Source organism: Hippocampus zosterae, chromosome 12, assembly GCF_025434085.1.
Source record: "Hippocampus zosterae strain Florida chromosome 12, ASM2543408v3, whole genome shotgun sequence".
Classification (NCBI taxonomy): Eukaryota; Metazoa; Chordata; class Actinopteri; order Syngnathiformes; family Syngnathidae; genus Hippocampus; species Hippocampus zosterae.
The window spans coordinates 5,769,977-5,797,127 of record NC_067462.1 but is presented as its reverse complement, the minus strand read 5'-3'; the positions used below and the strand labels follow the sequence as shown (position 1 = coordinate 5,797,127).

At 45.1% G+C, this 27,151-nt stretch overlaps 1 protein-coding gene across 1 annotated transcript; it reads left to right on the top strand.

The window, feature by feature from the left end:
* Window positions 1-326: 326 nt before the first annotated feature.
* LOC127611284 (disintegrin and metalloproteinase domain-containing protein 23) lies at window positions 327-26,972 on the top strand. Its single transcript, XM_052081713.1, has 26 exons — window positions 327-502; window positions 1,017-1,231; window positions 3,336-3,412; window positions 8,466-8,529; window positions 10,186-10,268; window positions 10,384-10,447; window positions 11,917-11,989; window positions 12,271-12,344; window positions 12,548-12,607; window positions 12,681-12,749; window positions 14,258-14,424; window positions 14,504-14,588; window positions 14,682-14,769; window positions 15,627-15,678; window positions 16,013-16,112; window positions 16,219-16,290; window positions 16,388-16,474; window positions 16,587-16,667; window positions 18,563-18,613; window positions 18,705-18,768; window positions 18,857-18,962; window positions 19,436-19,555; window positions 19,631-19,799; window positions 20,673-20,784; window positions 22,535-22,625; window positions 25,504-26,972. The coding sequence occupies exons 1-26, from the start codon at window positions 427-429 to the stop codon at window positions 25,547-25,549; spliced, it is 2,346 nt and encodes a 781-aa protein (XP_051937673.1). The 5' UTR covers window positions 327-426; the 3' UTR covers window positions 25,550-26,972.
* The last annotated feature ends 179 nt before the right edge of the window (window positions 26,973-27,151 follow it).

The following is a 27,151-nucleotide window of genomic DNA, read 5'->3' as shown; positions in this document are numbered from 1 at the left end:
ATCTAGGGAGAGACTGAGCGGCTCTCACCTTTATTTCCAGATCGTCCTTCATTGAATCATTCTGTGCAACCACTTCCTGTCTCCGGGTTGTCCTCGTGTGTGCCCCTGCAGGACTTGTTCGTGCATCATCGAGGAGGAGTCTACCGATGGACTTCCAGTAGCTGCTCGGCCGCCGCCTTCTTCGCACCCCCCCCCCCCCTCCTCTTCCTCCCCTCGCCATCATCATCATCACCATCATCTGCAGCAGCAGTCAGTCCAGTGCCTCCCGGACCCGAAAGCGCCCCCCCCCCACCCCGCGCCCCCCCCCACCCCACTCCTCTTCATCGATCTGATCATCGGCACCTCCCTGCCCGCCACGATGGGCTGCAAGCGCCACGCTACCTCGTTGTGTTGATATCGAGATATTTCAATCATCAAATATGAATCATGCGTTTGATATTTCTGGACACTTTGCTCGCCAGCATCCTCGCGCTCTGGCTTCACGCATCACCGGCGTCATCCGGTACGTAGCGCTGCTGTATTTTGATTTTTGCTTTTCGTGGAATCGTTTGCATCCCTTGCGATTTCTCGATCGGTATTCTTAGCGGCTCGTTGCTAATTAAGAAAGGACGGTTGTGTCTTTGTGCTGCGACTTTAACGTGCTGCTGGAGGGGCAGACTAAAACATGCCGGCTGTGTTCTCAGTGCTAAATCGCTACCGCAGGTGAATTAAAAATATATACACGCAAATTAAGGAGGGGTTCTGATCCTGACTGCATGATACTGACTGGAGACTGATTGGAGACTTTTGAAAATACAGTACACGTCCAAAGTGAAATGAATCGTATATTATATTGCCGCAAAAGTCATCTCACTGGGAATTTTGGCTGCAAGTCTACTGCTGCTTCCTCTTGGAACAACAACAACAAAAAAGTGTTGCAATGACAATCTGACCCTTTGGCCAGCGCGTGTTGATGACTCGAGGTTGACAGCTGGCTCAGGTGTGTATTTGTGCGCATCCATGCGATTCTCTCGCAGCTTCTCACAGTGCAGAGGACAAGGTTGAGAGGGACGCAGTGCCGGTGAAGCAACAGGCGACTGCAGCACCCGTTTCGGAAAACACAGCCCACCATGCAGCTGCCGAGCAGGTGATCGCCTACCCATCTCGCCTCATCTACTACCTAAACGAGGACTCTGAGAGTGCCTACCATGATCTGGACACGCGGGCCAGGAGCCAAACCACAGACGGTCAGGTAGGCAAACACAGAGCCGAGTCAGATGATATTTTGTCACCATCAGCAGATCAACTCACCGCATGCTGCTTTATCAGCCCATCTCACAAGCTTGCAGTCCTGTTTTTCCGAGCACATAAATAGCAGCCTAAAGTCAAGCTGTGTGGTGCTGAAGAAAGCTGCACCCGAGCAGAACCACCATCTGTCAGTCGTTCACCACATCTGTTTGCGTTGTCCAGTGGGGATTGGATAGCTAACTTATCTGCAGTTTTTTTTTTTCGTGGTCAGAAATAGGACTGCAGTCCAGTTCTCTCCGTCAATGTATAAGCAAGGCTTACGGTATGCCGATGATCTTGAACTGTGTGCGCAAGTATGTTTTCAAAGCAGTAAAAAAGCCAAGTGCCATGTACAAAATCTGTTTCATTTCAGATGTCGACCCAATGACACGAGCCATTGTATCCCGAAAGGGACATTGACTTGCTGCTTTTTTTTTTTAATGGTGAGGGAGAATTTTAAATGGGAATTTATTCCCTCTCTAAAGTATTCACACACATGGATGGCGTTTTCTTTCTTTTGGCATTTTCATCGACGGGCGAAGGTAGAAAGGAGCGCGGAGCGTGTAAAAAGACTCAAAACAACGCAGTCTTGAATTGTGGCGATTTAGTGTTCAACTATCGCCAGTTCCGTTTAAAAAAATAATAATTTTTTTTTTGCACATGGCTAAAACGGCGTCCACGGGCACATTTGGGCATCTGGTATGACTAGCCCCTCCCCAACTATATAGGAACTTGTGAGCACCTTTGTTCACATCGGTGGATATGCCGCACAATTGTGAGTTTCTTCAGTATTATGATTAGCCCATGACAGTTAGCTAGCTAGCTATGCCTACTCCCAGAAAATAAATCCTCCCTGAGCGCCAAAACTGACAGAAGCCCTCAATGTTGTTGTTTAAATTCCTAAGCAAGTTGGTAACATTGTGAATGAATGAGCCTCCCGCCCTCCCGCTAGCTGATGGGGCCCCTGAGGGCCGTTAGCTTACAAGCTAGCTCTTGGCTCACCTCGCTCATCATAGCATGGAAAGCCCTGGGATGTAGTTTACCCACCGGAGGCTTGTAGGTGTTTTTGCGACTCAAGTGTGTCGGGATGTGGCGGCATAAAAAAGTTTCTCGACGACGTAGCATCCATTTTTCAGCGGGGTGTGGTTGCGCACAATCAGCTGACACGTACACGGACTTACTGAGAGTGAAGAAAATTGCTTGATTTTTATTTTTTAATTTGTTTTTGATTTTGAACCTCCATCTTATCTATTTGGTGATTTTTTTTTCTTTAATCTTTCAAATTTGGCAAGGTTGTTTACAACACTTCTCCGTGGTGTGTCAGATTTAAAATACATTTATTTTCACTTTACAAGGACTTTAAACTCAAGTACATATCATAATATACAGGGAAACTTGCCTGTCAAGCACAACATTAAACATCTATTCATTGTAAAGGCAATTTAAAAAAAACACTTGGCAGTCATGGTCATAAACGTGTTATGTAAGTCACAGACTGTAATATGAATGTGTTAAATGATGAGGGCGTAATAAAAGTTGCACCTTGCATAAATTTATTTTTACATGAACATGATTTAAATGAGTCGTTTCACTTGTGTTGTTAGCCATGAAAGCATTAAATCATGGTGACATGCAAGAAAATCAGCTAGCTGGTCGTTGGCTAACATTAGCAATTGACCCCATTGCAACTGCTCTTGCTCCTCAACCTGCTTACTGCTCGTTCTGCTTTTGCTGAGCCAGCTGGCTCAACATCACATCGTGTCGAGCTACTCCAATATCATTTGATACTCGATTAGGGCACATGGGTGTCCTTTTCTTTTCATGTTTATTGGTAGTTGGTGGACATTTTAGAGTCTTCTGGCTCGACTTAATACTATGACGCCGGTTAAACTGAGCGCAAGTGAGATCTATGATGGGTGTAACTCATGCGACTTTTGAGGCTGATCGTTCACGGAAAATGTTGATTGAATTCCACTTTTAATGAACATTTTAGAGGTGACGCTGTAGTAGTTGAAACAGCAGAAATTTAGAAATGACTTAATAGTTGTTTTTTTTCTCTCCCCCGACAGGCGATCCACCTTGCTCAGGTCAGCTTCCAACTAGAAGCTTTCAGCACCCGATTTGTTCTGGATCTCACCCTGAACAAGTAAGTCCCTTTTTTTTTAAAAAATGAAATCCACGTACATTTACCCTTTACCAACAATGTAATACAATACAAGACAATATATCTTTCTTTCAATAGTCTGAATTCATGCCACACAACATTTTGCTTCCGAGCCGTGTTTGCACATCCCTGCTAACACACAGACAAACAAATTCCTCAATGCCAGTAAAAGCAAAACAAAATCCTCGCCACTGTGGTTGTTAGTCATAACAAATTTTCAGACTGCGGTTAGCCCTTTGGGGGTGAGCATGTCTCCCGTAACTGCATCAGCCCAAGAGGTTGGTTGGTTAGTTGCTGCGCAGCTGTCGTACTGTATTTCCGTCCGCACCACGGCGAAAGAGCTGAGCTACTGGTTATACCGAGTTGACCCCGACGTACGAATGCCTCGCGAGCAGTTTGACGAAGGAACATTTCCACAATACGGGAGCTCGTGGAGTGCGAACTTCCTGAGCGATCCTAATTTGGATCGGCACCAAATTGCACATCGCCACATATGCGCAGCCTGTGCACACCTGAATCATTCACGCGTTCTGCGCTGAAAACTGAAATTAAACACTGGCCCCGCCCCACACACACTTAATTTGGTGCAAATCCGCTTAGTCGTTTTTGCATAATCTTTCTAACAAAGGAGTAAATCCTTAGCAGTGATACAAAATAATTAAAATGTCAAGCTGTGAAATGCACAGGGTGAGTAAAACTTTTATTTTGATGAATGGAGCAGCATTTGTCAGGGGTAATGGATAATTTTTCTTCGAGGTAGAATACCCGCCAAACTGTGGATTTTTTTTTTTTTTTAAACAACTGGCAGGCTTCAGAGAAGGCCAAAGTATCCTGCAACGTTATTTGTGAAAGATCAAGTCTTTAATGAGCTTTCAATTGGCTCGATTGAAATTGAGCATGGAGACGTTCTGCAGATCACTGTCCCGTTTGGAGACACGAGGTCTCCGGACACCCGACGATATTGATTTCGTTCCTTCACTGAGTAGCCGGTCTACATATGTGAGAGCTTAATGTGCACGTGTACAAAGGATTTTGAAACGCTAATTGAATCCCTTGGCTCCTAATGTGATTTAAAGCTAGCTTCTATCATCAAGTATGGTAATTTCATACAGACTTCATGGTTGAGCGGCGTCGGATAGCAAAGCTGGCACACCCCGACGGATTTGTAACCCGTTCCATATCACAGAGGACGGTGGTGGTGGTTTATTTTAACACCAGCAAATAACGAGGAAGCCGAAGTGTGCTTCACTTGCAGCTGTGCCAATAATGGAGAGTTTTGCGGAAATGTTGCATTGTTGTTGACAACGGGGGCATTGCTAAGGTGGGGATCCCCCCCCCCCAAAAAAAAAATGTTTGCACCTTTTGCAGGAGCATCCGTTTTGGACGCAGTGTTTTTGAATTCACGCGGTTTCTAAATGATCGCTCTCCATTATAGAAAATGACACGATCAGACATTATCGGTGACGGATTGTCTTCTGATAGGCGTGACATCTGCTAGCTTGCAGGATGTCAGGGACGACATTTATCTTGTACATTCAGACGGCGAAAGAACAGCCTGACCTTGATCTCCAAAAGATGTCTGCGTGTGGCTTATCGTTAAGATGCTCACTTCAGCTTTTTTTTGGGGGGGGGGCGTGCTTGCGCATGAGAGAAAGAGAAGTTTGAATTCTGCTCGGTGTTAATGCTGCGGCAGTCTCCGCTTACCGTTGAATTCACCTGAGAGTGTCAACTGAAAGCATTTCCGAATAATTACGTAATATCACAACGACTGCATTTTGGACACCTCATTTAGCTCACGAGAGAGGGGAAAAATGGTACAAAAGCTTCGCGGTGCGATTCTCTGTGAGTACTGCACGACAACAATGCAAATTGCGGCCGCTACGATAAACACATTGTTTGGCTACTATTCCACTTGGTAAAATTCAGACCTCTGCCAAGGTAGCGCTGTTCGTAGTCTACTTTGTCGCTTACGGACGATGATGTGAAACCATAAAGAATGCACGGATGGTACTATTTTGGTCACCATTACAATTACAACATCTACTTTTAGTGTAATTGTGAGTTGTATGCTAAATTATCTGCTTTTAAAAAAATATATACAGTATATCTCCCAAATATATCTTTACATAAAACCGGTCCGTGGTGTAATAAAGATTGGGCTGCGCTAAAAAAATGTCAATTATGTCATCAATTAAAAAAAAAAAAGAGAGAAAACTTTCAGCGTATTATAAGTGATGACACTGTAGTTGTCTAACCCTGAGTCCACCACACTGGCCGCAGCAATTTTTAGGCCGGTGTGACCACCCAGCATGCAAGCTCGGCTTATCTTTAATACTGACTATTCTGAATTTATTTTTTTCGCATTCGCCCTAATTACCCGCTTGGTTAGACTTAGAGTACTTCATAGTATGCTTACTTGGATTTATGATCCAAGTAAGCATCCATGTCTGACAGCGCTGTTGACGGTGGTTTCGTGGTTTGCACATCTGCCTCACAGTCGAGGTTTTGGCTTCAAATTCAGACTCACGTCCTCCTGCGTGGTGTTTGCATAATCTCCTTGTGCTTTTGTGGGTTTTCTCCACATATTCTGGCTACTCCCACATTCCGAAAACAAACAAGTATGTTGGATACATTCAATTTGGCAATTGTTAGTGATTTATTATTATTATTCATTCATTCATTCATTCATCTTCCGTACCGCTTGATCCTCACTAGGGTCGCGGGGGGTGCTGGAGCCCATCCCAGCCGTCTCCGGGCAGTAGGCGGGGGACAACCTGAATCGGTTGCCAGCCAATCGCAGGGCACACATAGACGAACAACCATCCACGCTCACACTCACACCTAGGGACAATTTAGAGTGTTCAATCAGCCTGCCGCGCATGTTTTTGGAATGTGGGAGGAAACCGGAGCACCCGGAGAAAACCCACGCAGGCCCGGGGAGAACATGCAAACTCCACACAGGGAGGCCGGAGCTGGAATCGAACCCGGTACCTCTGCACTGTGAAGCCGACGTGCTAACCACTGGACTACCGGGCCGCTTATTTTTAAATATTATTTTTTTACAAACCTTAATAGTAGTTTTTTAAATTGCTGATAGACATTCAATATGTCCTTTTCCATGGGAAATATAAAAAAATAAGAGTAGTTTTAAGTTGTAATATCACCAATTACCACTAGATGGCAGACGTGTCTTATTTGCACTTACACTGGGTCTTATAGTGCCCTATACTACAGCGTGAGTCGACCTAATATATACTGTATATTTTTTCAATTTGGAATGATATGTATATGAACATTTTGAGTGAGTTGATATGAAATGTACAAAATAAATTCTTGCACTTAATGCTGGTTTCTTCTTCAGTAGTTTTGGGCTGTCCTTGAGTGGCACTTATTAGTCACAGATGCACTCATTTTGTCCATATTTAAAATTGCATTACCCCAACAAGGATAAGCGCGATCAAAATTGGATTGATGGATCATGAAAGTCTTTTATCGCACTTGGTACCAACTCGAATGAACGGTATGTGTCACATTGAATCCTGTCTTTTTATTTGATTTACGTATCATCTGGACATGTCATTCGATGTGAACAGCCGATGTCATTAGGACGCATTTGGAGCTTTCTTTGTGTCGACAGCCGCTTGTGATAGTTTTTCTAAAAGCAGAATCTCGATGAAGCTCTCTCATTCCATTGCAAGTGCACACCATGTTCTGGCTGGTATCAAACGGAGTGTATGTGGAAGAATTGGACACAATCTTTGAATAATTCCGGCATCTCCATTCATCCAATTTCAAGAGCAGATTATTTCCATGTGATTATGCTCGGTATCACTTCAGGTGTCCGAGCCAATTTCTGTCCTCACGTCAGAATTTCCTGCGGCGTTTCCTTCTTCCCCGTTTGCCGCGGCTGCTGCATTGTGGCTCTCCTGTGCACGCCTCACGCGTGAGTTCAACAAAAGCACACACTTCAGGATGCTCACATTCCGGCGGCTCGCCTGTGCGAGCGCTTCAATGGCGCCCGCCAAACCCATGAGCACGCACGCCATTACTCCTTGCCGTGGCCCACTCTCCGCTCCGTGCCTTGTGTGTCACGCTAAAAATAGCGCCTCGCTTAGGAGTCGCTCTCACGCCTTGAGCCTCCTCTCGTAATCGTGCGCTTCTCGCTGGCGTGCTCCAGAGCATCACTCACAAATGTCACGGCGCCGCGAGTGTGTCACAGGACCAAAATCTGCTCGGTAATCCGTTTGTTCCGCAACATCGTTACCTTCCCTGGGAGGAGAGGAGGATTTTATTTATTTTTTTTTTTCATTTGTGAGGTGACTCAAGGGAGGAGGAAAAAAACTGCTTTGTTGCAGAAATTGCACTCTCACGGAAGTCAGCATACAGATTGAATGTATGTGCTGGTAATGGGCACGGACAGCGGGTACTTTACAGGATGTTTTTGTTCTAGGTGAAGATGATACCCCGCAACCATCCACCATGTTCCTTTGTAGGTGTCATGTTGAGCATTTTGGTCTCCTCATCCATCCATCCATCCATTTTCTGCAGCGCTTATCATTGGGTTGTACGTGAGACGAAGCGTATCCTGGTTGACTTCAGGCAAAGGTGGACCCACATCCTTGATTGGGCGGCAATTAATCTTTCAAATTAATAATTCAAATCATCATCTAGTGGAAACGAGACTTCAACTAGTGAGTTCATGTTAAAATGCTGTACCTCTAAATCCTATACTCCCACTGCAAACCTCTCTGAATACGTTAACAAAAAAAAAAACATCCATCCAATTTTTTTTTCACCTCTTTTGCAGCACAGCAAATTGTGAAGGCATTTCTGGGGATGTGGCTAGCGAGTGTACCTTTTGACTTGCATATTTTTCAAACAGTGACTCAGTGGTTTTGAGTTGTTTGAAGGTCAACTAAAGCGGTGCTAAAAGTGACTTCCACCCACACGAGTGAGTCACAAAAAAAACAATAAAGACAGTCTGCGCGCAATCCGACGCATCGTCACTTCCTTCCAACTTTTTTTGTCTTCGCAGTGACCTGCTGTCTTCAGATTATGTCGAGATCCATTACGAGGGGGATAAGCCTGTTCTATCAAAGGTAACGGGTGGATGCGTGAATGGTTGGAAATTGCTGCGTCATGACCGCTTCCAAGAACCAGTCCAATCCATATTTATTGAGAGCACATTTAAACAGGGTTGGCCAAAGTGTTGTACAATTCACGCCGAAGAAAAAAAGATTAAGGGGGGCCGTTTGTTCTGCATTGTGGCAGGCACTACAGTAAGGGCTTAACTAGCTAATTAGATCCACCAATTCAATATTCCGCCTTTCCGAAGATAATCATGCTCACTTTTAGCTGACCCGAGAGGGGCATTACTTTAACAACGTGTTTGTTATCGTGCTGGTAGTTTGCACCGCATCATCATGTTGTTTATACCCCTCGCATGGAGCGAAGTCAAGTCAGTAAAAATATTCAAAACACGGCGCACAAAACTCGAGTCACCCTCCATTGTGCACGGGGGACATAAATGATCTTTACCTTTCATAGTTTTTCCTTCATCGTCGTCTCCTTCAAAGCTGAACGCGAATGTCTCTGAAATAGCGGAATGTGTAATAGGGCTGTTATGTGGGATTTTATTAGATTGTGCATGCGGTCCAAATGTTGTGGCTAGTTGGTGTATACACCTCCCTACGCATGAGACAAGTGAGCAAGTGAGGCAGGTGGTAGAATAAGTGCTGTTTGCAGCTGCTGATTCAGGCTGCATGGGGTGCGTGTACTGGAGCTGAATCAGCAGGCTTTCGACCCCCCCCTCCCACGTTCCTGCAGCCTCCTCTACTGGATCTCTGTTCACGTGACGAGGGAGGGGAAGCACTCTGCAGTGTCGGTGCGGTGTTAGATGGATGGATAGGGAGCGGGGGGGGGGGGGGTTGTTAAGTGTCGTCCACTCACCCCATGCCTTGACAGCTGAGTCACTGATAGCACCAAGACCTACTTTGCAACGTATTCACGATCCCTATTAAAAGCAGAGGGGGGCCGCACCATATACATCAGCATCCGCAAGACACCCTGTTCCACGTTCGGAGACTTCCAACTCATGTTATCCCCCCCGCCCCCCCCCCCAAAAAAAAAGGAAAAGCAAAATAAAGCAAATCCACACACGTATCCTCTGATGCGCGTAGTAGTGTGACAACGGTGGCAACTGGTCTTCAATATTTGTTCCACGAAATAGTCCCAATGTAATCACAGCAGTCGATTCTCTTCCTTTCATAGCTTTTCTCTTGGCTGCACTACTTGTTCCATTTTTTTTTCTTGTCCAGCAAGAATTTAGCCTCAGTGTGCACCCATGTCAAACGAATACGCCCACAGCCTTAAGAATCAGAAGTGCTGGCCGCTATTCTTTAAATGATATTAGCTATGCGACTGTTTCTTGAAATAATCAGAATTCAACTTCATCCTCCTGAGCCTGAGTGCTGACCGTCAATAACGTCCGCATTTTTTCCACCCCCTGATTTGTTTGTCAGAGCAAAACGCGTTTCCAGCCCCCGGCGACAAGCCAAACATCCATCTAAAACTGTGCACATTCCAACTCTTAACTCATTTCAGTACCAGTCAATTCTGGACCAAATCTGAAAAGACGTTTAAAAACGTCTTTGGGAGTGAATGAGTTAATCATCAGCAATCTCTGTGAATATGCCGTTTTTTTGATTTTGTCTTTTGTATGTTTTTTCTGCTGTGACTGCATCTTCCTCCCTCAGGGCGGTGAGCACTGTTACTACCACGGGCAGGTGAGAGGCAACGGTGGCTCCCGTGTGGCCTTATCTACCTGCAACGGGCTGCAGTAAGTGAACAAAATTGTGTGCGCAGCAATGAGGGACTCATACGCACATTTCTCGGCTCCTTTTCTAATATTGACTCAGTTATCGAGCTCTCTCTTTCTCTCTCTCCGTTTTCAGCGGGATGTTTGACGATGGAGCCCATGTGTATGTAATTCAGCCTCTACAACAGACTCATTCAATCGTAAGTTAGCGGCTAAGTATGGATCTGATAATTTTTTTTCTCCGGAAAGCCGCTGTACACCTTTTCAATTTTTTTTTTCTTTCAGTTGCGATACGGTCAGACGTGAGGCCATTAGCGTTTGACAGTTCAGCCTTCGCAGCTTTTTGTGAGCGTATTGTTCCCTGGCCCGCGGATGGCTAACATTTGGAAGAGTGTTGCAAAACTGCTGCGTGGCATGAAACTTTTTGTTGTCGTCGCACCGCTTCAACGCAGAGTGCAATTTAGGTTATTCCCGCCAAGTATTTGACAAACCGTGCAGCACAAGGCCTTCGACTGCCACCGCTGATGACAACACCAAAATCCCTGTAGAGCAGGCGCGAAGGTGCACCCTGGTTCCCGCGGATGATTAAAAAAAACTAGTGATGCTGTCACGACTGTTCACCTTTGATCCTTAATCCTCACCACATTCGAATGTGTTCTTTCGTGATTCTGTAGAAATCTTTTTTTTTTTGCATAATCCCGATATCATGCCTGCTGTATACTGTTAATGAATGCAGTGAAAAGGTCAACAACAAAGCTAGCGCTACCCAAAGGCCGCAACCCTGCCTCGACACTTTGCGTCATGTTTCGCACTCACACCGATAATGTTCTACTTTCTGATTTCATCACAGGAAAATACATCTTGTCACGCGTAAAGTCCGATCAATACCACTCGAATGTCTCATGACCCATTTCGCATAACTTCCACTTGAGCTGTCCGGGCGTCAACCAGTGAATGTACCATGTTTATCTAAGGATTCTAAAATGGATGTCAGCAATGATCATAAACATGTTTGACAGTTTCCTGGCCCAGGGTCAGTGGCCTTCGTCATTTGGTGAACAAACATGACATCTTTGGGGATGCGTCAAGATTAGAATGTGACGGTAGGAAAGGGTGGAGGGCAGAGGGGCGTGGAATGTTGAGGTCGAGGAACAGAAGGTGAGGAATCTGCGGAGCGCCAGGCCATCTTTCTGAACCGAACCCCGGGGCTTCCTGTGATAAAAAAAGAGGAAGCAGGAAGCAAAAAAAGATGGCGATCGTCAGAGAAGTGACAGTTGCCAAGGTGACAGGGAATAGACGCACCTCAGAAGGGGGATGCCACAGCTTTAGACCATATGATTAAAGTTGATCATTTAGAAAAAATCTTTAAAAATCCAGTGTCTCTTCCCACTGAATGTTTTAGCTTTGAGGAATACATTGCCCAGCCCTTAACATTTCTCAACTCAACGGACAAAATGTCTGCTCTAAAATGCGTCGAACTGAGCCTTGCTGTCATTGGTATGACACTAGTTTGAATTGTGCTTACTGTATCTTGCGTGATCGACTCCAAGGTTGTGTTACTTTTTTCATCTGCAACATCTATGTTTTTTTTTTTTTAAGTCATGAAGGGTTTCCGCAATAAACACCTTCCATGAATCTTCCTCTCAGTTTGTGCTCTTTAACCCCTCAGGACACAGCTGGCAGGCCTCACCAGCTCCGAAGAACTGCCTCGTTTCAGTGGAAAAATGAGTCACAGCAACTGGGTAAAGATTTACGCCGTCAAACATCCTTAAAAAAAAAAAAGAAGTCTTTTCTTGATTGCCTCCACCCCATTCTGTCACGCATTTCATCTCCATATTGTGTGGCTGCAATGTAGGATACATACAAGTAGGGGCGCTAGTGAGCAAACTTCCACTGACCAAGCTGAAAAATACAAAAATGGGCACATTGGGTTTTTTTTGTTTGTTTTTTCTTTTTTAAAGAGTGCGCTACTCAACTTCTGTACCTAATGTCACTGACTTGTGCGTGTTGTTTACACTCGTAGCGGAGGAGGAGGAGGAGAAGCTCTTCTCGGAGCTGGATGAACTCTCCTGGCTGATGCGCCGGAAAAAGCGAGCCGTGAGTGTCTGACGTCATCTCTCTTGAAGAGACACCACAAATTTGCTTTCACCCGCCCGTCAATTGTTATGTAATGATGTCCAGCGTCGACATAGTTTTGCCTAGACTCCAAAGCATTTCATACAAGGGCTCTGCAGTAAAAAGCAGGGGGGGGGGGGAGCCCACTGTTGACTTCTGATTAATCCGCTCCGTTTATGTGACAGATAAGTGTTTTTGAGGAGATGAAATACTTGGAGATCATGATTGTCAGTGACCACAGTATGGTAAGTCCTTTTACCAATCGGTTTCGATCAATGGATCTACAACTTCTTAATTCCTCTTGCCGTGTCCCTGCAGAACAAACGACAAAAAACCAAGCAGCACACGCGGAATTTTGCCAAGTCTGTGGTCAATCTGGTGGATGCTGTGAGTAACATCTTCCAATTTTCGACTGGGCCTGTTTTTTTTTTCGTGGTTGTTTGTTGGACCAACATTTTCAAGTCCAGACTGACTCACTCAAGTAACACTAAGGTGGAACCATTGGCTGAGTGAGCTTCTCACCACAGTTCGACCATTCGTGTGACTCATCTTCCAAATGATTTTATCAATATTGGAGTAGTCCCTCGTAGGAATCCCGTGCACGCATTTTAACAGATGTTATGGTTTGGCTTGATGAATTACTTGACGTTTCTGCTATGTGGTTTTGAAGGCCGCTTAGAGGGTCACAGAAACTGAACATTGTCAACAAACGGCAACGGCTCGGCATTTTCCGACCCGGCTGAATCGGCGTTCCCCGGCCTTGACCGAGCCAAGGCACATCTTAAAAAAAAAAAAAGAATAAATAGTTCACAAATGGAAAATTTGTCTCAATTTACTCACAATTGTTCTTGCTAAATGTCAGTGTGAAATCTGGGCCTGTTTATTTCTTCCTGGCACTGTACGTCGCTGACATAGAGAGATGAACGCAGATGGATCGATTATTTCCGTCAAGTAAATCATCATTTTCAGACCAGTGAAGTGAAATTTGAGAATTCCCCACGACGCCACCCGACGGTCTCTCACGGTACACTTGTGCAGTGATTGCCAACAGGCTGGAAGAGACCATCTCGGACCTCCAAGGAATTGACTCCTTCACCTGATTTGCTGCCATTCATAGAACAGAATAATGACGTTTTGTAAACTGAGACGAGATCGTAAATATTTCAGCAGTGATACTTTTTGACATTTTTAGTTTGGTGGATTGCTTTGAGATCTTAAATGTAAAATGGGTGATCCATAAACGTTGGAATACGCCACACTGACAGTACCTGCTACTGCTCAATGTTTGGGAATAAGATTTTTTTTAAAATTTCGTTCCCATTGTTGCACTGAAAGGTATTATTATTATTATTATTATTACTATTATTGCCTGACCTCTGCGCAGGCAGCATGGGATTGGTTCCCACTCAGTGACGGGTGTGGATGTGGGCGTAAATGGTCCTTTGTCTTTGCCTATGTGCCCTGTGACTGACTGGCGACCAGTTCAGGGTGCAGTCTGCCTTCCGCCCGTAGTCAACTGGGATGGACTCCAGCAATTCCCTGCCTACCCTCTTAAGTAGTGTGGATTCCTTGTAATGATTCCTTAACGTTTTGAAGATGCAGTGCCCCCTCTTGGTGTGAATTGTAAATACTTGATGAAGCAATAGCTTGTTCCTCCGCCCTCTACCGTCACCATTTTTCTCCAGGACGAATGACTGACCGGAGTACAGCTATAAAATGGATGGTTACGAAGTCACATCCATTATAGGCCATACATCCAAGTGTCCATTGAACTTTGTTCAATACTCATCCCTAGACTTCTTACATGTGCTACCGGAAACCCATCTCGGGTGACATTTGGTGAGAAGCAAGGTAGACTGACCTGCGCCTGCGCCTGCGCCTGCTGCTTCTGGCAGGTCTTCAAAGAGCAGCTGCGAACTCGTGTGGTGCTGGTTGCTTTGGAGATCTGGACAGAGAAAGATCAGATTCCGGTCAGCGTGAGGCCGTTGGAAATGCTGCGGGATTTTTCCAAGTACCGCCAGCAGAGCATCAAGCACCACGCGGACGCAGTGCACCTCTTCTCGTAAGTTCCGAAAAGCACACTTTGACACCACGTGTGATAGTGCCCCCTCCACATTTTATTTATTTTTTTTGTCTTACAGAAATGTGACCTTTCACTACCGCAGAAGTAGCGCAGCCTACTTCGGAGGCATGTGCTCTGTGAGCCGGGGGGTTGGCATCAATGAGGTCAGATTCACCCCGCGCACTTAATGTCCTCTGTCACGCGGGTCGAGGATCACACGGTCAGTTGGTGTGACCGACCCTCTGCTATTCTCACAGTACGGCAGCACCTGGTCCATGGCGGGCTCTTTAGCCCAGAGCCTGGCTCAGAATCTGGGCATCCAGTGGGACCCCGCATCCAAGAGAAGTATACATTTTATTTGATGTTTCTTACGTGAGCCAGAGAGGGCAGGCTCCGATGCTTACCCGAATCGTCAGACAAAATATCGGGACGGCAGCGGTTTGGTTAGGCAAACGGCGCTTTGAGGTTTTCAGATAGCCGCCTCGGAAAATGCACTTCCAGTTTCGATATTTCCAGTCAAGAGGTTTGCGGTGTAACCGGAGTAATCTGAGGCTATCGTTGTTGAAAAAAAAAAAGGCCACTTTTCGTGATTAAACTGCTGGAAGTACTCAGAAGATGTATTAAAAGCTCCGTAAATCAACCGAATCCACATGGCTGATGAATTTTGGTTGGTTTTTGACCTTTTATACCGTAAAGGTCATCTTCTGAAAAGTATGTCTGTAAATTGTATTTGATGCAAGACATTAAAGAAGCTGCTAGCTCAAAAATACTACACAAATCGAATATTTATAGTTTTCCAAATTACCGGTATGAAATTACTGGCCATAACGTTAGGGACACACCTGCACCGTGTGAAGCGATCTAATACTGGATTAGCCAGCTGTTTCTTGCAGTTCACAAACATATTAGGGACCGTCTCGCAGTCCTGTCCCCGAATGTGCAACCGTAATAATAACTAAATTATTAACATGCAATTTAGCATTTTTTTTCAAGAGCTTCTGTATTGGCTTACGTTGAATTGTGGCGAATATAACGAGTGGATGTCAATTTTGATGTAAAGTTTCAGAAGAGACTCTGAATGCAATTTCATTGTTGTTTTTGTCCTAAAGAGAGACGCTATCGTTAATCCTTGTAATTTAGCTACAGGCACTGTTTAAAAAAAAAAAAACATTCCTGTTTCTGTGCCCTTTCCTGTCTTGCAGAGGAGTGCGGTTGCACTGACTCGTGGGCCGGCTGCATCATGGAGGACACTGGGTAATGTCCAGCATTTATCCCTTATTGGCTGGCTTCCCACCCGGTTGTAAAGTTGCAGGAAGTTAGAAATGAGACTTTGGGAATGTCGGTTCCTTTAGATGAATTCACATAACTCAGCAAAAAAAAAAAAAAAACGTGGAGAAAAATCAAGGCAACTTGACTCTCGCTGCTGTTTGATCTATTGTGAAATTGATCTATAAATTGAAAACGCCAATAAATCCGCCATTTAATCACTCGTCACATGAAAGAACAAGACACGCACATACACATACACACACGAACACGCAGTTCTTCCAGATGTACTTGAGAGATGTCTGCAACCCCCCCTCCACAGTGTCCAACACCCACGGAGATTCTCCAAATGCAGCATCTCAGACTACAAGGACTTCCTGTTGAAAGGTGGAGGCTCGTGTCTGTTTAATAGGCCCACAAAGGTTTGATGCTCACCACTCGGCACGGCTATGAACACGTCGAAATCACGGAATGTCACTCCGGACGCTTGCGCCAAGCCTTTCATGCCCACTTGATGTATTTTGGCAGTTGTTGGAGCCCACCGAGTGCGGGAATGGATTTGTGGAAGTGGGAGAGGAGTGCGACTGCGGCGCGAGAGCTGTGAGTTTTGTCTCTCCCCTCCCCCTCCCTAGGATGTCACAAATATTTGCAGTCCATGTGTATGTTCAGTTAGCTGCAGCGCCGTTTCTATATTCAGGAGTGCTACAAGGGATGCTGCAAAAAGTGTTCGCTGGCCAACGGGGCGCACTGCAGCGACGGCCCCTGCTGCAATACCACGTGCCTGGTAACCGCTTCACGAAACGCACCGTGTTTCCACGAGCCATATTCAGGGATGCTTCTTCAGATATGCTCATACGCATCCTTCTCTGTTTTTTTTTTTTTTGTGCCATTGCCAGTTCTTCCCACGAGGTTACAGTTGCCGCTATGCTGTGAATGACTGCGATATCTCAGAGACCTGCTCCGGGGACTCTGGACAGGTGTTGTTGTATCGCACTATGATGCCGTTCAATCTGTTGTGTGAATGCCGAGACGGAATTCACGGCGCCGCATGTTGTGCGTGTGAAAGCAACTTTATTTATTGAATACACAGCGGCGGTGTCTTGAGATACGAGCTAACGACTCATGAAATTTTCAAAATACAAGACATTGATCAGTTAGTTTATTTGTTTATGCTGTGGCTTGGTAGCAGCTCATTTCATAATAAGCAGAGGTTTAGCAACAATTTATCAAAGAGGCAACGAGCTGTTTCGTGCCACTCTTGGTCGAAGTTGACTGTCAAGCTAAACATAAAACAAAGAGAACTACGCATGTTTTCAAAACCGCCACAAACCTTTTGGAAATTTGGGGGGAAAATGTCAAATGCTAACAAACAATGCAAAATGCCTTTGATATGCTAATGGTTAGCGTCGATCGTTGCGGTTTTAGAAGCAATGGGTGGAACAGTGGAATCATTACCGAGTCACTCACAGTAGTAATAACAGTAGAAGTACTCTTCTTCTTGGTTTTATGATGTGCAAAATGTTAAATTTGCGTTGACAAAGGTTTTTGGTTTTTTTTTTTAGCTTCTCTGTGCGGCCTGGTACCACACCAGTAGTTGGTGGACTGCTGCTTTCAAACACTGAAAAGCAGCGATGGCGTAATGATATCACGGCCCGGTAGCAGACAATCAAATTTCTCTGATAAATGGGCTCTATGTTTATATAGCACTTTTACTGCCTTTCGCCACTGAACGCGTTTGCCAATGTCACCTCATTGACCCAGTGATTAATGGACTATGTTTTAATGGAAGGCAAGTTAACAGCTCGCGCACACTCTATGTGATGGAATGCAATTATGGCGCGAGGTTATGGAGAGACTTTGAGGGCGAGGGGGACAGTGGAGTCAATGAAGTACAGTGGGAATGGTGTGATGTCATCCCAAGGCTGCCCCAGAGCCACTTGTGCACTCGAGGGAGCAAATGTGTGCGCCACTTTTGGTTTTTTAAATGGATAGGTGGACTCGGTCGTTCATAAATAAAGTATGAAAGAAAAGTGAAATATGTAAGATATTAAATATTGTGTAAAATACTGTGGTAGTTGAGATATGAGTGACCTGACTTGAGTTTTTTTCAAGACAAGAACGGTCATTCGACTATACTATATATATTCAACTATTTTTCAAATAAAAGGCTTCAACACGCACACACATAGGCGATGTAGCCTCTAGTCAGCTATCTTAACGCTAATGGGAAAGGAAATCAATGTAAAACCTTTTAAGTCACTGATATTTGAACGCAGACAATCCACCAGCGCATTTAAACACAGTATATTCACACAGTATATTCTTTATCCTCTGCCAGGAGACGAGCCGTCTTTCCTGTACAGACGTATCTACTTGTCTGGCTTATACTGCCACCAAGTGGCTAAGGCAGGCAGCAGCCATAGTTTTGCCATTCAACTGATGCGGCGTGACAAAAACAGTTGAATTACATTTATGTCATTACCGTATGCTTTAAAAAATTACAATATTATGATGTTATTCAACAAATTGAACTCGCACCTCAAGGCACCAACGAATTTTGCTGAAAAAAGTAAAATAATAATCCTTAATATGTTTTCATGATTAATCTTTCATCCATGAACCAACCAATTCTTTCGAATTAAAGACCATAATTATAAATACAAAAAGGTCAAGTTAAAAGCCACATTAATGCGCACCGTAAATTGGATTGTTCATTGACACGCTGTGATTTGAGTATTTTGTGGCATTTGGGCTCGGAAATCATTCCGCGTTCATAATGTATTTTGAAAAGATTTAATCTATCAATTCCATTTTGTAGTTGCCTTGCTTTTGTTTATTTCATGTTTCAGACGCGTGTTTTCCCTCTTCACAGTGCCCTCCCAACCTTCATAAACAAGACGGGTACCTCTGCCAGGTGAACCAGGTAGGGATAAGAATCGAGACGATAACAGCTGAATAAGCAGCGCCCGCACCATGCGACGGATGCCTCTCATTCGCTTTCCCAATCCCGAAAGGGGCGCTGCTACAGTGGGGAGTGTAAGACCCGAGAGAACCAGTGCAGATACATCTGGGGGCCAAGTAAGAAGAATTGATTGCACAAAAAGAAGTTGGGTTGCTGTTCAGTACACGGAGAGCCCCACCGACTCCGACTCTTTTGTCTCATCAGAGGCTGGAGGCTCAGAGAAGTTCTGCTACGAGAAGTTAAACACCGAGGGCACCGAGAAGGGCAACTGCGGAAGGGACGGCGACAAATGGATCCAGTGCGGCAAGCAGTGAGTACCGAATGGGAAATTGTGACTTGAAATTTGCAACCTGAGAGCTTCCAGGTGAAAAAGTACCTTCCAAAGCTTTTCAAATTTCCTACTAGATATAATTTTTCAGATGAACAGGAGTGGTGAAATTGTTACTTTTTCTGTTGAGCTCGACTGGGATTTACTGTATTTGGCAGTAGCATTCAGCTGCAACTTTGGAATGATCAAATTCGGTGATAGTTTTTCTCGCCGACCTCTTCTCAGCGTTTGTGTTTTTCCACTCGAGAGGGAGTGAGGCCAATGCCAAGTTTGAAGTGAGAAAAAAAAAAGCAATTATACAGCAACTTGTGGTTATCACACTTCAATTTGCAAGAGAACTATTAGTCCGTCGTGACTGATGAGTCTCGCAAACAGCAGTCACATTGGAGCTCCCGAGATGATTTAACTGAGAGGGAGGATGAATATTAATCATAACTTTCTCTCTACTTCCACAGCGATGTCTTCTGCGGTTATCTCTTATGCACCAACATCGGCCGCAACCCTCGCATTGGAACAATGAAAGGAGAGATCACCCCCACCTCTTTTAACCATCAAGGCAGGCTGATAGACTGCAGGTAAACCCGTTGTTTCCGGTCATACGAAATCAAATCCACAGGACTGCAACACTGCCCGCTGTCCTTTTCTCGCAGCGGTGGACACGTTCTTTTGGACGATGAGACCGATTTAGGCTACGTGGATGACGGGAGTCCTTGCGGGCCGTCAATGATGTGCCTTGACCACAAGTGTCTGTCCATCCAGTCGCTCAACATTAGCACCTGCCCGACTGGACCTAATGGCCAAGTGTGCTCTGCTCACGGGGTGAGTCCTGCTCGGAAACGACTCCCAAAGTAAACACAACGCTCTGAATGGCATGCTAATAGGAAACGTAATGTCATAATTGCCGTCATAAACACCCGACCCGCCAAGGGTATTATTTCCACCATGCAGCGGTGACTTCAGATGCGGGTGACCCGACACGCAAATTTATCGAGAATTTTAAAATGTATGTAACATTCTGGTAGTCCAGTGGTTAGCACGTCAACTTCACAGTGCAGAGGTGCAGGGTTCGATTCTGGCTGCGGTCTTCCTGTGTGGAGTTTGCATGTTCTCCCCGTGCCTGCGTGGGTTTTCTGCGGGTACTCCAGTTTCCTCCCACATTCCAAAAATATGCCTGCCAGGCTGATTGAACACTCAAAATTGTCCCGAGCGGGTCAACTGGTTAACATGTCCGCCTCACAGTGAAGAGGTGCGGCGTTCAATTAATGCTGCGGCCTTTCTCCGGGTGTTCCGGTTTCCTCCCACATTCCAAAAACATGCCTGCCAGGCTGATTGAACACTCAAAATTGTCCCGAGCGGGTCAACTGGTTAACATGTCCGCCTCACAGTGAAGAGGTGCGGCGTTCAATTAATGCTGCGGCCTTTCTCCGGGTGTTCCGGTTTCCTCCCACATTCCATAAACATGCCTGCCAGCCTGATTTGAACACTCATAATCGTCCCGAGGTGTGACTGTGAGCACGAATGGTTATTCTTCTCCGTGTGCTCTGCGATTGGCTGGCAACCGGTTCAGGGTGTCCCCCGCCTACTGCCCAAAGACGGCTGGGAAGGCACCCCAAGAAAAAAGTGTCATTTGCCCCTTTTGTGTCACCGACTTGATTGTCCACACGCTGCTGTGCATTTGTATGCTTCGTATAGGTGTGCAACAACGAAGCCACATGCACCTGTGACACCACGTGGGCGGGGACAGACTGCAGTATGCCTGACCCTCCGAAAGTCCCCGAGACCACTCCAACTCAAGGGCCCAAGGGTTAGTTTTCACCTCTTTCTTCCAAAATACGCCGCTTTATTTGCAACGCATATTAGTATCGGTTTCTCCGACGTCATTGCTGAAGATCGCGATTCTCAGTTTGGTACGCGGCTTTCGAACAGCTGTTTGTGTTTAAACAGTGGGGTACAATTTTTATTTAGCTTTTATGCGCAATACATAAGTTATTCTATTTAAGAAAAAAATTGTTCTATTCAAGCACATTACAAATATATGTTTCAGCAGGTTACAAATATGTTAAAGATTGTCGCTATCGGTTGGAATCCTCACATGCATTACGATCATTGATTAACTCATTCAATACCAGTCAATTCTGGACCAAGTCTGAAAAGACGTTTAAAAACGTCTTTGGGAGTGAATGAGTTAAAATGGTACCTTCCCCACAGTTTTTTGTCCAAAGGTCTTCGAGCCATGAATGATTCTATAAATACAGTAAAACGATAAGATGACGAAGCAGTTTAATAGGTGGGAAATATGAGCTTCGTGGCTGACGAGTTCCTTCTGCACCAAAGCATTACCGCGATCCATTTGGACATATTGAAACTCATCCAAGCTAAGTATTTTGACTCAAAAATGATCTTAAAAAATGGACATCCGAGGTTTCCACCCGACATCGTCTGCCCGCATTTCAGGAACCTCAACCTCGTTTCCGATGATCTCTTAGGCCCACTATACGACTGTATTTTCATTTTGATCGTGATGGTGGAACAAAGTTCTTTTTTCAGTAGTCAAAAAACGTAAGAGATTGGTCTCTGTGTTCAAACCGTTTTTTATCCATAGAACAGGATTTGGATTTGTTTACTTGATTCGTTGCAGAAGAGGACTTTAACCACAGCAGTTTGAAGCGTCGGGCGGGGTTAGGTGGGGGCCGGCGGGCGCCGCTCGAGTAGAAGCCTGCCGTTTGTCTTCTTTTTTTTTTTGCCAGGGTGGTAACCATGCTCCTTTTCCCTCACACAGTGGCCACTAACAGGCTGATAGGGGCAGTAGCAGGGACCATTCTGGCCCTGGGGGTGATTTTTGGAGGCACAGGGTGGGGAATAGAGTAAGCAATCCTGAACCCTTTCACAGCTCTTCCTTTTCATAGTGGTGCCTCAGTGTGCGGGCGGTTTCGTGAGCCGGCCTGAGCCCGTGTGTGCGTCCCGGTGGCTTTGTGTCTTCTTGTGTGTTGGTGATGACCATATAATCATGTCTGTTTTCAGTGTCGTGTGATTGATTGATTGATTGATTGATTGATTGATGGAACCCTCCCCTCCCCGGTGGCCCTCTCCCGTCCCTCCCGCTTCCTGGTGTTCCCCATTTACAATGCCCTCTTCTCCGTCTGCCTCTTCTTCTTCTTCCTCTTCTTCTTTTTAGTCGTCATGTGGTTGCTCCTGTGATCCTCTCCTTTCTGGGGCATGTGGGGCATTTAGATGGACAACTGTCTGCAACCAGAAGAACTGTCCACTTACTGACCTGGCCTTTCTGTGTGTGTTGAACCCGAAAAATCATTCTCTGCATACACCGCAGGCCACACAGAGCCTCAATCGGTTGAGTCAAACATTTGATGGGTGCTCAACCTTCCCAAGCAGGCCACTGACCGTCACACCGTGTAAACATTAGAATGGGGCATACGAGACGTTGCAATCGTGTGGACTCGTCTAGAATTCCGTGTTATTGCTCCAGCCAGCTAGCATAGAGACTCATGTGTTTCCCCCCCACCCACCCCCCAACCCCACCCCATAACCCTTTGCAGGTCCTAGCGCCACCAATCTAATAATAGGCTCCATCGCCGGAGCGATCCTTGTGGCTGCCATAGTGCTGGGGGGGACTGGATGGGGTTTTAAGTAAGCAAACATGACGCATGCCTCTCCTTGCTCGACCTCCAGCATCCCCCGCTGCTTTTAGACGCCAGGGTTTGAGCTCCTGCTGCAGAATATGCACACCCCCCGACTACATATGACGCCGAGCATCCTTTCCTTTCCTGGAACGCTGCGTTTCGTGTTAACGTGCGACGAGAGCGCATAGAGGACGTTCAAGGACGGGCGAGCTCCGCACGCGGCCGGTCTGCGGATCTGTAGCAGAACCTCAAACTGAATCGGGCAGATCGGGCCGAGCTCGGTGCTTGACATGCATGCCAAGACGATAGTTTTAAAAAGCATCAGAGGTGTATTGTTGTTCTTTTAAGATAAATGGAGAGTAGTCAGCCAGTGTGTTAGCACGAATTCTTGTGGCGTGGGTGTTATTCGTCTTTCTCTTGGTGTGTGTGAGTGTTTTTTTTAACATATTTTTAACAAAACAATACGTTAAAACAAAAACAAATAAGAGACTGACAGTCTCAAGCTTTGTTGAAATCCGAGGAATAAAAATATGTTTTATGGCAGGTTTTGGAATTTTAAATTTATTTAATATATAATATTAAGAAATTTAAGTATGTGTGTATAAATATACAAATATACAAATATACATATGCATGGATGTGTGTGTGCAATTTTCAATTTACAGTATATGTACAATTTTATAAATATATATTTTTTAATATATGTAAATACAGTATTTTTTTTCCACCAAATATTTGTATTTCATTATTTGGAAAAACATTTTACTTCATTAAATAATTAGGGCATTGAGCCCCAATTATTTAATGAAGTAAAGAAATAAAAATGTTTAGAAAACAAGAAATACATTTTCAGTTCAACAATTTGAGAGGAAGAAACGGCTACATTACTGCAAGAAAAAGTATTTGACTCTTAATCTTGCACTTACAAGATAAAGAATAAAGAAATGCATATTTTAACCCACCCACCCCCCCAAAAAAAATTCTTTATCCACATTTACTGGAAGAAGTGTGGCAAGAGAAATGCAACAAAATAAAGACAATAGACCTCATGGCAATTAATTTTTATTATATTTGATGGCGCGAATATTAAAATTTTAATCTACATTCAAACATATGTCAGTGTTTCTGATCTCGTCCCAGTTGAGAAACGCGATCCATAGCGCAGTATCGACATTGTGCCCCACCGTTCGGGGTTTCGGAGAGGTTCCTGTCCCTTTCCGCAATCCTTTATAGCTTAATCCTGCCACTCTGTACTCATCACATTCTTGGCAGCGGTAAGAAAAGAAAATAATTCTGCATGTTCACTCGGGTTCCAAAAAGGTCAAACTGTAGAGCAGGTAAGACCTGCAGCCCCCACCCCTACGCCCCCTCCCCCCCTTCCTGTTCACTGGCCGCCATTGCTGCCTGCTTCGCGGTATACACACACGGCGCATTGCACTGCATGACACCGAGCACAGCGGTAGTTGGGCCTCAACGGGCCTTCTATTGGATCAAGTGCATGACACGATGAGTGCTAAGAGCCCCCACAACAAGCCACAGTACGGGGAGGTTGCGCATCACTCCTGTTGTCCTCTTTGTTGGTGTGCCTTTGTTGTGGTAGTTGCCGACACCGCTGCTCCTGCTTCTGTTGTTGGTGTCCCCCCCCCACCCACCCTCCCGCCCCCCGCCCACCCTCTGTAGATTAATGGGAATTAATTGTATGTCAGCTTCCCTTTCACGACTGGTAAAAAGCAATCGTCAACTGCCGTCTGCATGCACCCCCTCCAGTTGACTGCGAGGAGCCAACAGGGGGTTCGTTTGCATTCACAAACCTTCAAAGGTTTCAGTGCCTTTTGCAAACGTGTCGGAAATTGTGAAACACCAATTCAGCATCATAGAGTGCGGCTAAAAAGGCTTTGTGAAAGTCAACGGCTCCCTGGGTCTCGTCGCGGTCGAGCTGCACTGGCCAACATGGAGCAGCCTTTCCCTGACTTCTGTCTCCATGTTGTATTTTTATCTGATTTTAGTCTTCTGCAGCTGTTTGGCAGATGTAATTTCACATTCTCAGATTTTTTTCAAATAATTTTTTTAACCTATCCTCCGTTCTTCACCCCCCAAAAATTCACCTATTTGCAGTTTTTGAGGCCAAGCCAAAGCCATGCTTTGAAGTGATTAATTTATTCAGGCCGTAGCCTTGTCTAATCGAAAAACAGCGTTTGCCTGGAGATGCTGCAGGAAGGTAGCAAAGCCCTGCTTTTCTATTGGACAGCCGCTGTGGATTGTCTTAAGCTCCTCCCCTTCACTTCAACATACTAGGTATGTCAGAAAGGTTCCAGAACTGGTGTCACAAAAGATACATTTCAAAAGTACATCTTAAAAAATATATATATTTCATGAGAGGCGATAAATGTTGTGGTTCCTTTACCATGACAACATGCCCTCTCAAAATCTTGTGAACATCTGACAGTTCCTGGCTAATAAGAACATCGCTGTGTTGGATCAGCCTCCCAACTCAGCCAATGTGGCTCGTGTGATTCTTTTTTTTTCTTCCACTTTTTAGAAATTTTATCGCGTTTGTGACCCCAGTCCTTAAAGTTTTCCGATGCACCAAGATGCCACAAGAGGGCACCAAAGCATCACTTTCAAACAAGGATTTGGCCACAGCACTAAAAATTGCATTTTTAGTAAATAACAGAGGACAGGTTTTCCGAATAGGCGATTTTGCAAAAAAAAAAAAAAAAAAATTGTAGATATGCAAAGGAACACAAGTTCAAAGTTATTCACTAGTTATTACTAGTTATTCACTAGAGATTACCAAGACAGATGCGTGAGGTCCATGTTGCGCCGGTGGCATCACAGATGTGAAGTTGGTGACCGCTAACACGTGTTTCTTGTCTCCTTGCAAGAAATGTGAAGAAGCGGCGATACGACCCCAACGCCACAGCCATTTAACGCTGAAGGGCGGACGCCAATCGCAGACGGACTCCTCCAAGGCTTCCTTAGTCGGCCAACCAGACAGCTGGACTGCACTTAACTGCTGCTGACTTTTGGCATTAGATTTACTTGAATATTACATAATATACTTAAAAATAAAACAGATGGTGGACATTGGAACCAATTCCATCGTAGTGACATTAGACGCGCGCAACCTTTTAGCCTTTTCCACACCACTCATCACACGCAAGCCTGATCTCGAGATTGACAGAGCTCCTCGACCGCCCTCCGTTTTCAAGTGCCGGTGCGCAGGTGCTCGGACACCTGGCATGAGTCTCCGCGCGTCCGGCGCTGCTTGCTGGCCCTCTGGCATGAAGAGCACCTCTCCACGGGCTCTGCATGGCTACGTAAGCTGTGAATATTCAGCCGAAACACATCCTTCCAAAGAGAAAGGAAAGCAAAATGCGGGGAGAGAAAGCGTGACGGCAGACTGCATGTGAGCTCACCCAGTGAATGGTGTCAAAAATTGTACATAAGTGCAGTATTTCAGCTTTGGAATTATTTTCCCACTGAATTTTTTTTTTTTTTTTTTTTTTTACATTAGCATGTTTTATAGCAGGCTTTTGAAACACTAATAGGGAGAACTTGGGGCCAAAAACGTAACCTCCCGAGCCTCGCCGTTTGGCATCCAAGAAAAGCATGTCCGAGATCAAGTGCGGTCCCGTCGCTGTGTTGACGTTGAAGGAAAAGCCAAAGAAGCAATCACCATTGAACATATGGATGTTGCACACGGAGCACTTTGCCCTCTGTCGTGTCCAGCCAGGGCTCACCCATCCACCGCACCCCACCATATCTCGCTTAACCTTTTACTCTCATAGACTCTCAGTAGGAATCAAGTCGACAGGAAACGCTGCATGCAATCACTGTATAGTGGGCTTATAATAATTCTATATGGGAGTTCCCCCCCAGGATCTCTAAGAAAATACGCTTCAAAAAGATAAGGTGCATGTCAAACAACGAAACATTTAACTTTTATTTACTATGCAAAGGAGAGAGATTGCACAAAAACGGTGGAGCGACGTGGGATTTGAAAAACCTTCCGCTAATCATCATTTTCTCGATTTGGCCGCTCTCTCATCTTGTTTCATTTTGCTTCAAAAGAGCAAAAACAGCGGATTCATATTTACTATGACGAATAATCAAACGAGAGCACTCCCGTCTGTGTGTGTGTGTGTGTATGTGTGTCACATCTAATGTTTTGAATCACATTCACACAAAATGGTGCCTGTACATATTGAGGCCTCACGCAGGGTTCTTCTTCTTGTCCTCTCCAGACGGTTGCGGGTGTGTTGCCCCCATGTCTCTCGTCTGCTCGTTCACTGTCCTTTCTCACTGCATCATGTACACTTGGACTGGTCAATAAAGTACTGACTCCTTTTAAGTCTTCTTTTTGTCTTTCTCCGACACATTTCCTTCATCTACTATCCTATGAGTCAACAGCAAAATTGGAATCCAAATTTCCTATCAGGCTGTTCGATGCACAGATTGGTCACTATCGGCATACGATGCCTTTGAAAGCAATAAAGTCATAAATAAAAACTGACCATAGTGGAAAAATCC